Raw genomic sequence first — 15,831 nt, forward strand, 5'->3', positions numbered from 1 at the left:
TAATCGTTCCCACTCCATAAACCGTTCTCCATCTCTTCAGTTCACCGCCAGGAGTTTCTTCCATTTCTCTTTCCGTGACCGGTCAAACCTCGTTGCCGCACGTTCTTCCCGATTCCGCTGTCGTTGCCTCTTCTGTGATCGACCCGCCGCGTCAGCTGATCAAGGTAAGCCGATTCCGAATCGACAAATCATTTTCCTTCTATCCGCTCGGAAGAAACCGCATTTCGATCAGATCCGCGTGTTCTGTTAGATCCGCTAAGGGCGAACAAATCGTTCCCGCCGCAGCTGAAGAAATCGGAACAGGTTCAGCGATACGTTCAAACGATCGGCAAACCGATCTCTAAATCGCTTTACGGACAATGTTTTCCTGTTCAAATGGCAGAGAGTGATTGTTTGTTGAGCTTGTACGCGCAGTGACAGACAGTTGTGGACCTGACAACTTTCGAAGCGATTAGGGCAAGGGACTCACTGTGGGGTTACCAATTACCGTGCCTATATTAATTATATTCATTTTTATGGAGATATTAAACTTTTTTCATTTAGGGTCCCTTGTAGGGTCCCTCACCCTACTATTTAATATTTTAGATTCCATTTAGCTTCTAAAAAAAATATTATTTCAAATAGATGTATAAGACATTTTTTTTTATTCAGAAAGAAAATATTTTTATTTTGACAATCTAAACCATACAATAGAATATTTCTGTTTCAAAAATCCGAATCGTCAAATAAAATATTTTATTTTCAAAATCGTGCGCATACTTTAAAATTAATAGGATTGATAGATAAAGCATAGTATTAAAAAAGAATTATTAAAGTTTTTCATTAAAATCAGTTAATATATATGTTATGTCTTTTTTTAAATATTCATTATGTTTTAAAAATAGGTATAATTAATAGGCACAGTAATTGGTACCCCCACAGTAATTTGGTCCCTACCCTATTTTTGGTTTTGCGTGATGTCTCGTTGACTTCGAACAATTGTGAAGAATCGTATCGTGCCAAGTCGTCGAGACATCGCATAATTTATTGAAATAAATTACTCTCGCCAACATATATAGATTAGAAATAATTACTGCAACGTTTCTTTAAAGAGTCTGTTTCTTTAATTTCAGATCTCTCTTTTCAAATAGAGAAAAATTATCGTAGACGAACATACAGCAAATCGGCATAACCGTAACGGGTCACAAAAAAACTCATTACTATAGTACACAGTGTTACATGTCCTCGTATACTCCGCTTGTTTACGTTGGATGAAACAGTTGACAGCTAGCATGGTCGTCTTCGACAAATCGCTCTAAAGCGGAACAGATCGAATTCGAAAACTGCAAGACGTTCAAAAAAATAATATTGTTTATACTATCGGTATCTGTTAACTCAAAAAGGTATGAAACATACATACAGTGGATTTAAAATAGTTTGAACACCGAATTTCGAATTCTTGAAAAATTATCGATATTTAAACTTATTAACGTTCGGACTCCTGTGAGTTCTAGGCCTGTGCCGGAGTCATTTCTGACCCACGCTGATATTTCACTACAGCTTTCTTTTGATATAAGACGATGGGTCGGGACCGACTTTCGTCGTACAGTGATTTCTCTATATATGTCGCCAAGGCTTGAACGAAAAACATCGCGAAATTAGCCCCACTATCGCGGGGTATACCGAGGGAGTGTAAACATACGTCTCGAGTATGTCTTCTGGACGATACACGACGCTGGCAAGACCCGTGTTGTTGTCATACATCGAGAATTCACTTTACTTCGGATGAAGACGAAGAAGAAGAGGGAATAGCGATTTTCTTATTTCGAAATAAAAAGCGTCGGCTTATATCTGAATAAAATTGTACATATTGACGGTCGCTCGAGCTTCTCACCGCAACGGGTCACGAATGACCCCGGCACAGCATACAGAGGGTTATTATTGTCATCTGTTTACTCAAATGTATGTCAACATTGACACAACCAAATCTTATTGGTCTTACTTTAGGTTTCTCTAAATGTTCATGATCGAAAAGTCACTCAGCAAAAGAAAAAAAAAACATAAAATACATAAAATAATTAAATAAATAAAATTTTACTCATTTCGACTCAAAAAAAGAAATTACATTGATATTCGGTAGATTTTGCTTGAAATCTTCGTCGCGAGTCTGACTAATTATTATTCAGGAGAGGGTTAAATTAAATAGAAAGAATTCTGTTCAAGAATTCTGATTCATTATACTTTGCCTCGTACATACGCGAATGCTTAGACACATCACGAGTGTAAACAATCTCTTCTCGGTCATTATCTCCGGCACATCCACCTGAACTAAATCGTGACATTCTAAACGCGTAATCCATTTTTCTGCGAATTGTACTAGAAAATACGTTCTAGTCGAAGTAATTTACAAATAAATTATTGCTGCAGTAAAAGTAAAAATCGCATTGGTAAAAACAAGGAAGCACCGAGACGTTTCCAAATATTTAAAACTCGGTCATTTTAATTTTTCAATTAAAAATTTTCAATTAAAAAATCATAAAGTTTAACGATCGCTTTCTACGCTTTGTTTCGCGTCTTGTGGAATACGTGGTTCGTGCGTTTGTGTGCTGAATTTTATGATCTGCTGTATCCAGGAAGGAATAGTATGCTGGAATAACTATATGGAAACACTCGTGAAAGGTATTGCACAACAAAATTATATCGCAATTTTAGGGATCAATGATCGACACGAAACTGGAATAAAAATTGATTGCGAAACAGAAATAGGAATTGCACGCACGATGGTCCATCACGTTAAAAAAGCTAATAAAAGGAAAACAGCGGAACGTTCATGAATAAAGATCGCAAAACTTTACGAAAATCCCTTTCTGTCGAAACACCGTTGCCATAACACTCTTTCGTCGTGTCAGTTTTACTCATTGACCTCCTACTACCGTTAATTAAATTTAATAGCTCTTCCTAATTTAGCAGTCCCTTACTAATTTAGTAAAATTTTAAGAAAGTGGAACTAAATAAAATCTTATTTTTAGTGGCAGCTGCCTTCGTAGATCTATAATAAATAAAATTTGTACTAAATTCTATTGAACTGTATATTCCAGCATTTTTTTTTTTTAAATTTTCATAAGTCTTAAATGCATAAAACTCCGTTAATCATTATATACCTAATAATCTATTCTTATTCTCTCCTACACCTAATAATCTCTGTTAATTTCTTATTCGCCATTATAATTTACCACAAAATCCAATTACCGTCATAAATATTCTACCATGGTAATCATAAAACAACTGAAATATCTGAATTATTTAAACCTCTAATACCAGAATTGAATTCATTTATTCTATCGAGGTTGCAAGCAAACGTAAAACCCCATTGAAATTTAATATTATTTGCAATATTTTATTGTTTATGGTCAGAGACAACGAGTTTGATAGCTGAGCATATTTCGCCTGTTGAATTTCCGATTGATCCGCTGAATACTGTCTGCAAGTTACTCCGTCACGTCCACGAGTCGCCTTTCCATCAGGTTGCCTAATTTCAGGTTTTGCCGAGGAGTGCCGTTCCTATTCTTTTTTCTGCACAGATCGTGCGCCTCTTTCTCCGCGTGAAAAACGGACAGAGAGTTCATTTTTCCTCTCGCCTGAATGCCGGTAACGTTTTTAAATTTCAAAAGCTTCGTAAAGCTTTCTACCAGCGTGTTACGTTCTAAATGGCATGACCCACCGAGTTTCATGGTTGTCTGCAATAAAAACCAGACCACTCTGAACCTCTCGCACCACGAACGCAGATAATCTTGTTTTATGCGAGAAAAGAATGTACCCTAAACCTGGGCTGGGCTGTTCGCTTCAATTGAGGCAAAATCGTCCCCTTACTATAGCGCCCACTGTCCCCTTTCAGTGAGTCCCGTTACCATGGAGAAAGGACGCGCTCTGCCTGACGCGTATTGTTACGGAGGCACATACGGCGCGGCAACGCGACGGAGGTGCGCGCGCCGCATGAAAGACACGTTGGTGGGGGAAGCAAGCGTTTGAGGGGCCCCTACCGTCCCCAGCACCGGCCTCAACTTGATGCTCGATTATTTTATATAGTATTCTCAACTCACTAAAATTGTTAAAGGAAGAAGGAAAGGAAAGGAAATTATCAAAGGGCCCCCTTCGCGGTGAAAAAAAAAATAAAAACAATTTAAATTGAAAACTTAAGAAAACCTAAATGATAGAAAAATTCTTATTACTTGAGCTAATTTGGGTTAATTGGGTGGACCTCCAAACAGTGTTAGCCCAGGGCCCCGTTCAGTCAAAGGGCCCATCGCTCGGTGAGGAAAATAAGAACAATTTAAATTGAAAACTTAAGAAAAACTAAATAACACAAAAATTTTTGTTACTTCAATTAATTTGGGTTAATTGGGTGGGCCCCAACAGTGTTAGCCCAGGGCCCAAAAATCAACGGTCCGCCGTTGGCTCCAATAGCTGTCGTAACATAAACATTCGTAGGTCCGCGAAATCATTCGCGTGTGACGCAAGCAAGTTTAAAAAAAAAGTAGTTTTCGAGTGCCTATTCATTAGAGAATGGCCGACTCCTTTCGGTAAACATTACTGACACAGATTAGGGTACCCAGTGAACTTTTTTTCGCGTCTAACTTTCATTTCCCTGTCCATCGATTGTGGAATTTCGTGTGGAAATGTTTCGTGAGTCATGCGCGTTCGAACGAGAGGCTTTCGCGTGTCGAAAGTGAACAGACGCTTGTTAACTGTTTAAAGTAGTGTAAATTCGCGTACGCAACTATTTCAACTAACCGGAGATGCACGTATCCCCTAAATGCTGCAAACCGCACTGCTAAGAGTCACGTTACCATTTCTCTAACACGTGACTCCGGGAGCACATTTCTTCGGATAAAACTGGTTCATTTTTCACACGGAATTTGTACACATGTTCCGCAGCTTTCATACGTACTTTCACTTTCTATAAAATAGTTTCCAGTGTCATTGCTTAGTTCATATTTCTGGTAATATTAATTAACACGAGCGTTCCATAATAGGAATCATTTTCTACAGCCACGGAAACAATCTTCCTCGGTGAAACTTCATTTACACTGCTGCTCACTAATGTCGAAACCGTAAATTATTGAAAGAGAACTTTCGTGTACTACTCTACTATGTATGTCCGAATAACTTTTACGAAAATACACTTAAATAAAGAAACCAAATTGATCAAACAAATAATGAAATGTATCCTTACTTTGTTTTTTTTTATGAAAAACCTAGTTTTAATAATGTAGCAGTTGCGACATAAAACTATAAGTTTAAAATTAAAAAAAAAATGCTGTTGCATCGAAATTTCCATAAGCCTGTAGTCTTGAGTTATAAATCTCTATCTCCAAGATGATCTCTGAGAGATCACTGACCTCCACACTTTCACCACAGCCTGCGGATCGGAGGTGCTGAGTCGATCACTGAAAGGGAATATTTTCTATGAAAGTGATATCTTATATGATCAGTCACACTGGCTTCATCCTTGATCGAGATCAAGATCGCGCAAGCTGCATCGCAAAAGCGCGACGTCACCACATTGGCGGACAAAATTGTAATCACAAAATGTAGAATGATGTTTAACCCAGTTTCTGTATTTGTTTCATTGTATTAAGTAAACTATCAATTTCTTCTATACCCTTTTATAGTTCTCTCGCTTCCATTATTTCATAATATTTATAAAAACTTTGTTTTATAAAATATCATTATATTTAAAATGAAATTTAATTTTTCAAAAATTGTGGTTGTTATCGCATACATTGCTATTTATGGTAGAGGACCCAATTACTGTGGGCGTACCAATTACTATACCTATATTAATTATACTTATTTTTAAAGCATAATGAATATTAAATTTTTTTCATTAAAATCAATTACTTAACATATATATGATACATATGTTTCTTTTATTAATATTCATTGAGCTTTATAATTAAGTGTGATTAATACAGGCACAGTAATTGGTACCGCCACAGTAATTGGGTCCCTAAACTTTCTTTTGTCCGCCACTGTTTTTGACTGTTTTCTTTGAAGAAGTAGCGAAATACAGGTTCCCCTCGGCCAGCCGTGACGAGTTAGAGAAAGTTTAGCGTTGGGCAAGCTACTTCTGGTCAGCATTAATTTCTCACATAAGAACGATGTGTACAGAATATGCGTGTATGTCGACCATTTGCGCAACTCGTTACACTGTGCGTTTCGCGTAACACGTGCAAACACTCACACTCGCATACGAGTGTCACGATTACGATCGTTTGAACAGCGATTCCTTACGAGGCAATCATTTTCTAAAATTATGATCTACTTTGAACTTTACAGATTCTATTAAAGTACTCGATGTGACGCACGTGATGTACATAGACATTGCTGTTTAATTGAGTGTCTGATCTGATACATGTTTAATGTCGAAAAAGGCAATTTTTATTTTTTTTTATCGCGGCACACCCCGCCAAAAAATCTGACAAAATTTATGAACGTTTCCTATAACTGGGCACTGATACAGACAAACGCGAAATTTGCATTTTCCAATTTTTTTGACGTCTTCGATTTTTTATAATTTTCAACTTAAAAATCCGAATTAATTGTAGTATATGTATCTGGATATTTGGCATCTGTCTGTTTTTTTCAAAATTTTCACATACAACTAAATTGGGAAGAAAAGGCCAAAAATTCATTTTTTCCATTTCATCCCATGACTACCCTCCCGGTTGAGATAGATGGTTAAAATTTGACATAATCCGTTATTTCTCATAGGCCGATTAATTTAGATACCTTTTGAATAATAAATACCCTTTTCTCGAATTGTTTATGATGAAAATACCTATAAAAAGAAGTCAATTCTATTTTGCAGTACATTTTCGAAACTAAAAATATTGTTATACTCTACAGAACTGTTTAACGAAGTTGTGAAATATTTATTGTTTAAAGAAGCAAGTACCACTGTTAAGTCATTTACTTTCAAGTTATAATAGCTGTAATTTATGTTTCGATTTCCAAGAAGTGACAGACATTCGGACATGTGCTTGTAAGTTTCGATGATTATTTTTCACTGGCCGGAAGTCGGAAACAATGTATCTTCTGATTAATTCCGCAAGCGGTTACTTCATGTGCGCATGCCAATCAAATTCTGCTTATTATCTGTCACGAATTAACTTCTTTCTTGGGATACTGGGAAGATTGTTCGTTTCGTAAGGGCATCGCAATTACCCGTTAATGGGTAATCAAACGACTGTGAAATACAAATTGGCAGCGCAGACAATGAGTCCTGCAATCGATAATAACACCAAAACCAAACTGAGAATGTTAGAGAAAGTTTTCTCTATTGATAATACGTATAAAAAATTCTGACTCTTTGTCTGTGTTCGTTGCAAAATACATTTGAATTAACATTAGAAAAACAAAATTTATCTCACATATCAAAATCTCTTTATATTCATCAAATTCTATATTATTTCATATATCAAATTTATCTCTTTACATTACAAAACTTTATATTTTTATTCATATAATTCATACAAAAGATATTACCATTCTTAAATACATTATTGCGTGCATCTCTATTCTTATATCCAGTAAAAAATCAACGCAAAATTGAAATGTATTTTTTTTTTCTAATCTTGTGTGTTTCATCGAATTTTAACTAGCAATGAAAAAACCTAGATAACCACTTGTAACAAAATGATTAAAACTCAACGCAAGAATTTTAGAGATTCTACGAGACTAATAATGACACATTGCGGAGAATGCACTTAAATTAATTTGAATCCACTAAAAAAGATAAGAGGCAGAATTACGTAAATTAATGGATTTATTCACACCGTCATTTGTTCTCCAGCTGGGCGACGATAAATGGTTGGTTACTGGAGTATACTTAATCAAGTGGACATTCAGATTTACAATGCGTTAAAGCCGAGGTCGCTGCAAGTTGCAATTGCTTTTTGTGTTTTAGAGTACAATAGTTAACGGAATACTAATAATTTGATATTCAAAGAAAATTTTACCTCAACATTTTATGTAAAATTATTTATTATTTTATTTGAGTGAAGTATTTGAAAATAATTCATTTGAATTCAACACAAAGTACATTTTTTGTTACTTATTGAATCAAAATAATTGTATTTAGAATAATTCATAATTTCGAATGATTATTTCTAAACTTGTTTTTACACTAAATTTCAGATGTTGCTGATTCAGCCATCAGAGGAGATGTCGAAACAGATTCGCGAGGAACTGAACGAGGACGTGACGACGCGCGACAAAGATGTCGAAATTATCAAAGAATGGCTAGCCAAACAACCACATTTGCCTAAATTCGACGGTAATTCAATTTGCAATAGTTCGTCATCAATGAAAAGTATAGTTCCGCAATCATTTCTTAGTACACCTGTTGAAACTCCCACGATGGAAGAGAACGTTTAGAAATACGTGTGCAAAGATAAATCACTTATTCATTATTCAATTAATTATTATTTATTATTTTTATTTTGTTTGTTTTGTATTTTATTTTTCTAAAATAAATTGTTACCGATTAAATCATAATATTGCATGCAGATGAAACAGTGCACAATTGATAATTGATAATTGATTAGAAAATACCGTATAATTTATTGCTCATTAGAAAATGTTGCTACATGTGTGACTCGCGTTAATTATAAATTGTCGCACTCATAAAAGTAAATCTTTTCCATGTTGATGATGACTGCACTGCGGATTTTTATGCAAATACATATTTTCCATATTGCATATATTTTACATAATTTTGTGCACATCACTCTATTCTGTTCACGTTGTAACAATTTATGAATAAATTATGATAAGTAGACGGCGGATGAATTTATGGCAAAAATGAATAGATGTAATTTAAAGCAGCAAAAACATTAGAAGAATTTAAAAATACAATTATATCATTTTCAATCTATTAAACATATTCAAAAAGAAAATAAATTTCTATTTCGCGTGTGAAATTTTCTAGCGATAACTATTATTTACGAGACGATTATTCGTTGCTAAGAGGAACAAAAAAACTCTAACACAGTTTCATATTGTTAGTGTAAGTAAAAGCGTATGCAGAAGACGCGTATATGTGCGTAAACAGATTAACAAATTAAACATTGTATAATGAAGTTCAAGAAACATATTGCGCAATTCGGTATAAGTGTTCATGAAGTCCACTCTACAGGGTGTCCCAAAACTGTTCTACTTCCTTGAAAGGGACAATTCCCAAGGTCATTTGAAGTAACTTTCTCCTTTGTGAAAATCTTGTCCGCGGCTTTGCTAAAAAGTTATTAACGAAAAACACGGAGCCTCTGTAGCCGCTTTCTGATTGGCCTGTGCTTTTCGTTAATAACTCTTTAACAAAGCCGCGGAGAGCATTTTCGCAAAAGAAAAAGTTACTTCAAATGGCTTACAAAATTTTTGGGATACCACCCTATATGTCTCTAAAAGAGCATTCTACTGTATAAATGAAAGACATCGAACGATTAATTAGTACTCTGAAAAAATAACGAAACATACGCGTTTCGTAATGTACAATTTGTTTCCAATTTAGAAGGCCAAAAGCAAGTTGGCAGTGATACAGCACACGCAGCCTGGATTCCTCTAACTTGTTAGTAAAAACATAATTACTTCTCAGGAAAGACTTGCTCGTGTATGACCTGGCGTTAATGATACAAATCGACCAATAACAGTCTCATTACACGAAGGATTACATGCAACTGAAACAGTTAAAACTGTAACTGTTACTTTTCAATTCATCTCTTTTCATTGGTAATATTTCAACTACATGGTTGTGGATTTTACGCATTTATGACAAAAATAATTGAAATACAAAACAATAAAAATTTCAGAAGAATTGAAGAATGTGTTTATATTACTTTCAATTTATTACAGCTATCGAAAAAATTAATTAACTTTCTAATCCCGTTTGATTTAATCTAACTCTCGTATTTTGCAATTGGTGCAGAGAATTCTTACTTTGTGCAAAGACCTATGGTGTAGTAGTTATTCAACGTTACAGTCAACGGAGACAAGACAAAATTTATCATTGAGATGTAAATATCAGGTAGGAAACTGGAGCAATAAGAAAAGTAGTAATGAACGTATTACGTTTACGTATTACGTTTACGTATTACGATTAAAACATTCGGGTCAGTGCGGCAATAAGACCTTTAAACTGCACGCGATGCTAATTGCAAAAAAAGATTTAGAGTGTGAAATGGAGGCAGTCGTCAAGGCGACAGAAATCACTCGAGCAAACCATTAAATTAGTTCATATGTTGGACGTGTGATTTTGCTAATAGCGGAAGAAGTGGAGTAACCGTATCGTCAAAAGGAGGATGTTAAAAAGTGGCCTTTTTGGTCACACAAACACCTAAAAGACGTGTCATTCTTTAGGTTTGAAGAAAGTATAAGCTCGCCCTTGTTTGCCAGCAAAATGGTGGGAAAGTTATTAAAAACATAATCGAAGTATCTGAAGTAGTGCAATAAACTACTAACCAATAACTCAAGAAAAATAAAAATAAAATTTGGCCAATTTTTAATAACCTTCTTTAATTATCTGACCGATATGGCGCGACATAAAGATATAAATTTAAAAAATTATGATAATAACACTGCTAATATCGTGTGACATCGTTCAGATAATGTTCTGCATTGTGTTACTCCGTGTTCGGCGAGCCCAATAAGTCAGACCATTTTTCTTGCGTTACAGCTATGCAGGAGTCGCCTATATACGGTTGTGACACGTGAGTGAGATCGTTCGCGTAATTTTCCACCTTTCTTCGAGAGATTATTCACCTATTAACGTTTGATATTTTCATATCACCTTGCTCACACCGTTTTCGTTCTTCTCTGCAGATGATGGAAGGGTACTGACGTTCCTTCGCGGCAGCAAGTTCTCCTTGGAGAAATGCAAAAGGAAGTTGGACATGTACTTCACCATGAGAACGGCGGTCCCCGAGTTTTTCGCCGACCGAGACATCACAAGGCCGGAACTGAGAGAAATCAGCAAGCTCGTGTAAAAATCAGTTTTTCCTTCGCCTTCTTTGAGACATCTTTTTATTGGGCAGCTAATTATAAGCAAAGTTCAGATCCAGCGTTAATTTGTCATTGAGAACACGTAATGAATAATAAATGTGTTTTTACTTTCTTGAGGAATCTTGCTGCAGCACAGTTAATTACAAAGTGCACGTTCGAGGTAATATCGTGTATATATATATAGTGCTAGAATGCAGTGCAGTGTTCGAATTATTATTTTTTTAATTTATAGCTGTATGTCGCGTCATAGTGTCATAGATAATTAAAGGAGGATATCAAAAAGTGGCCAAATTTTATATTATTTCGTATAGTGCGTTACATTCATTTTTGTATAAATGAAATTCATTGGTGCCATTCATTTCATTCATTTTCATTCATTGTATATTCATACACGGGTCTTGCCAGCGTTATGTATGGTCCAGGAGAAATACCCAAGCCGTGTTATCTCACTGGGTATACTCCGCGGTAGTGGGGATAATTCCGCGACATTTATCATCCAGGTCTTGGCGACATATATAGACAAATCACTGTACCGATTTTTATTGAAAAATGAGGAACAGTTTGTTCCTTTAACCCTCGGACTCCTGCGCGTCCTAGGCCTATGCCAGAGTCATTTCTGACCCACACCGATATTTGATTACAATTTCGTTTCGATATAAGGCGAAGGCTCAGGACCGGTTTTCGACGTATTTCGGATGATATTTTTATTCTATATTTACTACAAAGAATCGTTTAATTAATTAATGACATTTTTTCGTTGCTTTAGTTTTCGTAAAATTAAATATGAAAATGGAAACTAGGTCTACTTACTTGTAAAACTATTTTACAAGTTTCACCGGGAACAGGAATATTGTATACGAGAAATAACAATTAATTTACAAAATATGTCTGACCATTGTTGTTCTTTTTAATTATTGTATGAATTAATACACGCGATTAATATAATTTTAGACAAATTCCTCCGTTGCCTGGTCTAACGAAGAACGGTCGTCGAGTGATCATCATGCGAGGAGTCGACAAGGACATACCAACCCCGAACGTGACAGAGGCGATGAAAATGGTGTTGATGATCGGTGACGTTCGTTTGAAGGAAGAGGCCGTCGGTGTCGCCGGCGATGTTTACATTCTGGATGCTAGCGTGGCAACACCGGCACATTTTGCCAAATTCACGCCAGCCATCGTAAAAAAATTCCTGGTCTGCGTGCAAGAAGCTTATCCGGTGAAGCTGAAGGAGGTGCACGTCGTGAACGTTAGCCCGCTCGTGGACACGATCGTCAACTTCGTGAAACCGTTCATCAAGGAGAAGATACGCAATCGAATCTTCATGCACAGCGACCTGAAGACATTGTACGAGTACATCCCCAAGGAAATACTGCCGACGGAGTATGGCGGCGATGCGGGACCAATTCAAGCTATTCATGGTACGTCAGATTTTCGGATGAAAGGGATCCGGCCACGAGCTGAACCTACATAAACTTGGGATCTCGAGATTCATAGCTGATTAGCTTCCCACATCAGACACGGAGCCGTCTCCTACTTTTCCTAATCTCTACTTTACAAGGTCACATTTTAACCAATTTTAGTAACAGAATAAGGATTTTGACAAAAATGAAATTACCAAGTTCTAGTTTAATATATTTTCATAATTCGTACACAAATAATCTCATCTATTCGCTGTCTTTTAACAAAAGTAATTTTTTTAAATGTTATACGCTTCCTTTGTCTGTGATCTTCGATGACCTTGAGTAATTATAGTCACTGAATTCCGAACGGAAGGGACTATCGTCCCTTGTGATCCCGTGTATAAAATGAAGGTGACCTTGCGATCACTAAAAAAAAATTACATGAAAACAAATATTTTTATATACAGTTTATAAATTCATCTATTTATCTTTCTATTATATCTAATATATTAGAAATATTCAACATATTTTTTTCGGTCTTAAATGTAATAATTTTTGTTTTATAAGTGTGTCAAAATGACGTAAAGAACGAAACGAAGTTGCAAAAAATGAGGAACGGACGAGGGTTAAGGAATAGCTTATATAAAATATCAGAACGTAATTGGACTAGATTTAATCAAGTTTGAATTTGACCATCCGTTTGGTTTCAGATACTTGGATGAAGAAGCTAGAGGAATACGGCCCATGGTTCAAGGAACAGGAACAAATAAAGTCGAATGAGGCTCTTCGACCTGGAAAACCGAAGACACAGGACGACTTATTTGGTCTCGATGGATCGTTTCGACAATTGTCTATCGATTAAGATTAAATAATCTTAAGCTTAATGGTCTAACACCAAGAATATTCGGAAAGAATAAGATGTGTTGTACATTTCTAGATCTTTGAACTCATCAACAATATATTATATACAGGTTGTCCCAAAAATGTTGTACTTCAAAAGGATGATTCCTGAGGTAATTTGAAGTAACTCTTTCCTTCACGAAAATGTTCTCCGCTGCTTTGTTAAAGAGTTATTAACGTTATAGACGGATTCTGGCTCGTCCAATGCGAACGTCGATGCCCGCTGTAGCCACGCCCTGGTTGGTCAGTGGTTTTCGTTAATAACTTCGTAACAAAGCCGCGCAGAACATTTTCGCAAAGAAAAAAGTTACTTCAAATGACCTTAGAAATCATGTCATTCAAGGAAGTACAATATTTTTGGGACACTCTTTATATTTTGTCCATTTTGGCGGCTGCTGGCATGAGTCAGAGGAGGAGAAGAACAGGGAGTGTTTAGTTAACACTAGATTTACGGGTCACGTCAAAATTACGCGTTATAATATTTTTAATTTACAATTATTGAGATTGTAAAACTGCATCCGTGAGGAATTCTGCAACAAATTTATTTCTTTAGGTGCTATTATTAGCATTATATATATGCTATTAAAAAATATTATTGCTCCGTAAACTTAGTGTTGAGGACTGTGTATATACGGATCGGTGACGGGTCAAATAGTAGCGTGAAGGGTGTTCAGTGTTGACCAATTGGCCATCTGCTGGCCAGAGTAAAGGGTAGCCACCACACCAGAATATATATTATTTATAGATGTTTAATATATTACGAAACTATTTATCTTTTTGTATATGAATTGTAAACTACTTTCAATTGAAAATACTAAATAGCGATAAATTACTGAGAATCGTTTACTGTTTATTTGTAGCTCGAACGCACAAGAATAACTGCTAAAAGTGATACGGAGAAAACATAAGCACTATATACACCATACACCAGTATTACTGCGAATGTTACGATTGGACATACTTAATTCCCTTTTAATCTCTAACGATTTCATATAACAACATCCGTTATCCGATTACAACTCGGATAGTCAAATCTGACATAGCAGACAACCAGCAGAGTCTGCTAGCAGACGCAGGCGGCAGATTGGCAGCGGACGTTGACCAAAACCTACCATAAAACAGTGTTACGCCATCTAGCGACGATTTTAGTGACTCGCTCGCTAGATGTATACTGCTGCACAGCTATGCTACATCCACCGTACCCATCGGACCTGACTTCATCGGACTTTCACTTGTTTCATTTAGTGGAAAGTTCGAGACGTACGAAGAGGTCGAAGAATTGCATCACGGACTTACGTTTCCTATTAAATTGGTATTTGATTTTCGATATATAAACATTAATTTTGCCATGGGAAGACCGAGAATTTAAGCCAACCAGCGGCGGACCGTTAATTTTGCGACCCTGGGCTGATACTATTTGGGGGCCTACCAACTCAAGTACCGAAAATTTTTGTATAATTTATTTTTTCTGAAGTTTTTAATTTAAATTGTTTTTATTATTTTTTTTTACCGCGATGGGGCCCCTGGGCCCCTGTTTCTTTCCTTGTCGAACAAGCTCGGCTAAAGAGAAAATCAGTCACGCATCCACGCCAGGCTCAAATGAACTACAAAAAGCGAATACTGACTGTCGCGAGAGGCGAAATTTCTAGGAACTGATCTCCTAAGCGCAAAACGCCTGAATACTTTCATCCGAGACGCCAAACATTATAACCGCGCGCGTCTACACGCGGATAATTCGTTTATTTTCACGTATTTGCAGAGTCGAAAGTGGGTCACAATGTCAGCAGTACGCACATAGAGCAAGGCACTTTCGATTTTTGAAAGCAGCGTTCGTTTTTTTCTTTTTTTCATTTGCACACCGCACACCTGCCATTTTGTGAGAAATAGACTTGGTTCGTGCGCAATGCACGCTGCGAGAGGAAAAAAGAATAGTGAACGCACAGAGTCACTTCTCGCGAATGTAATTTCAATTTAATTTGCAGCACTTACCGAATGAAAAAAGAACATGTGCACAACTGGCCACCTGTACTCAAGGGGCGTGCTGTTTTTGTGTTTGCTGTTACGTCATTGACATAAACCGATTTGTAATTGCTTTTCAATTAAAAATTCATTTCAGAACTTAGCCAACTGAATCGAAATCAATTTTGTTTTCTTGTACTTTTATCTAAGGTGCTTTTGGTTTACGAAAATGGTCGTTTGAAAATTTAGTTTTATAAATATAATTATTCTTCTTCATTCTTATTTTATTTAAATACTCTCTGTAACAAAATAGAGAAGAAGAATTGAAATCAATTTTATTTTCTTGTATTTTTATTTAAGGAAAAACAATAATACATTGCACAGTGCTTCTTCGGAACTTCTTTACCCTGCCATTTTAGTGCAACTACAGGGGTAGCGGTCACACAGGCGTTTTTATACCAAACATTCACTGTTACATCTGCGAAGCTCGATAATTCCAATTTCGAATAAAAAAACTAGAATCTTCTAGTTACCT

At 36.1% G+C, this 15,831-nt stretch overlaps 1 protein-coding gene across 1 annotated transcript; it reads left to right on the plus strand.

Moving 5' to 3' along the window:
* The first annotated feature begins 4 nt into the window (after positions 1 to 4).
* On the plus strand, positions 5 to 14,176 carry LOC143353919 (alpha-tocopherol transfer protein-like). Its single transcript, XM_076787506.1, has 5 exons — positions 5 to 164; positions 8,179 to 8,317; positions 10,855 to 11,014; positions 11,986 to 12,455; positions 13,148 to 14,176. The coding sequence occupies exons 2-5, from the start codon at positions 8,179 to 8,181 to the stop codon at positions 13,297 to 13,299; spliced, it is 921 nt and encodes a 306-aa protein (XP_076643621.1). The 5' UTR covers positions 5 to 164; the 3' UTR covers positions 13,300 to 14,176.
* The last annotated feature ends 1,655 nt before the right edge of the window (positions 14,177 to 15,831 follow it).

Source organism: Halictus rubicundus, chromosome 5, assembly GCF_050948215.1.
Source record: "Halictus rubicundus isolate RS-2024b chromosome 5, iyHalRubi1_principal, whole genome shotgun sequence".
Lineage (NCBI taxonomy): Eukaryota > Metazoa > Arthropoda > Insecta > Hymenoptera > Halictidae > Halictus > Halictus rubicundus.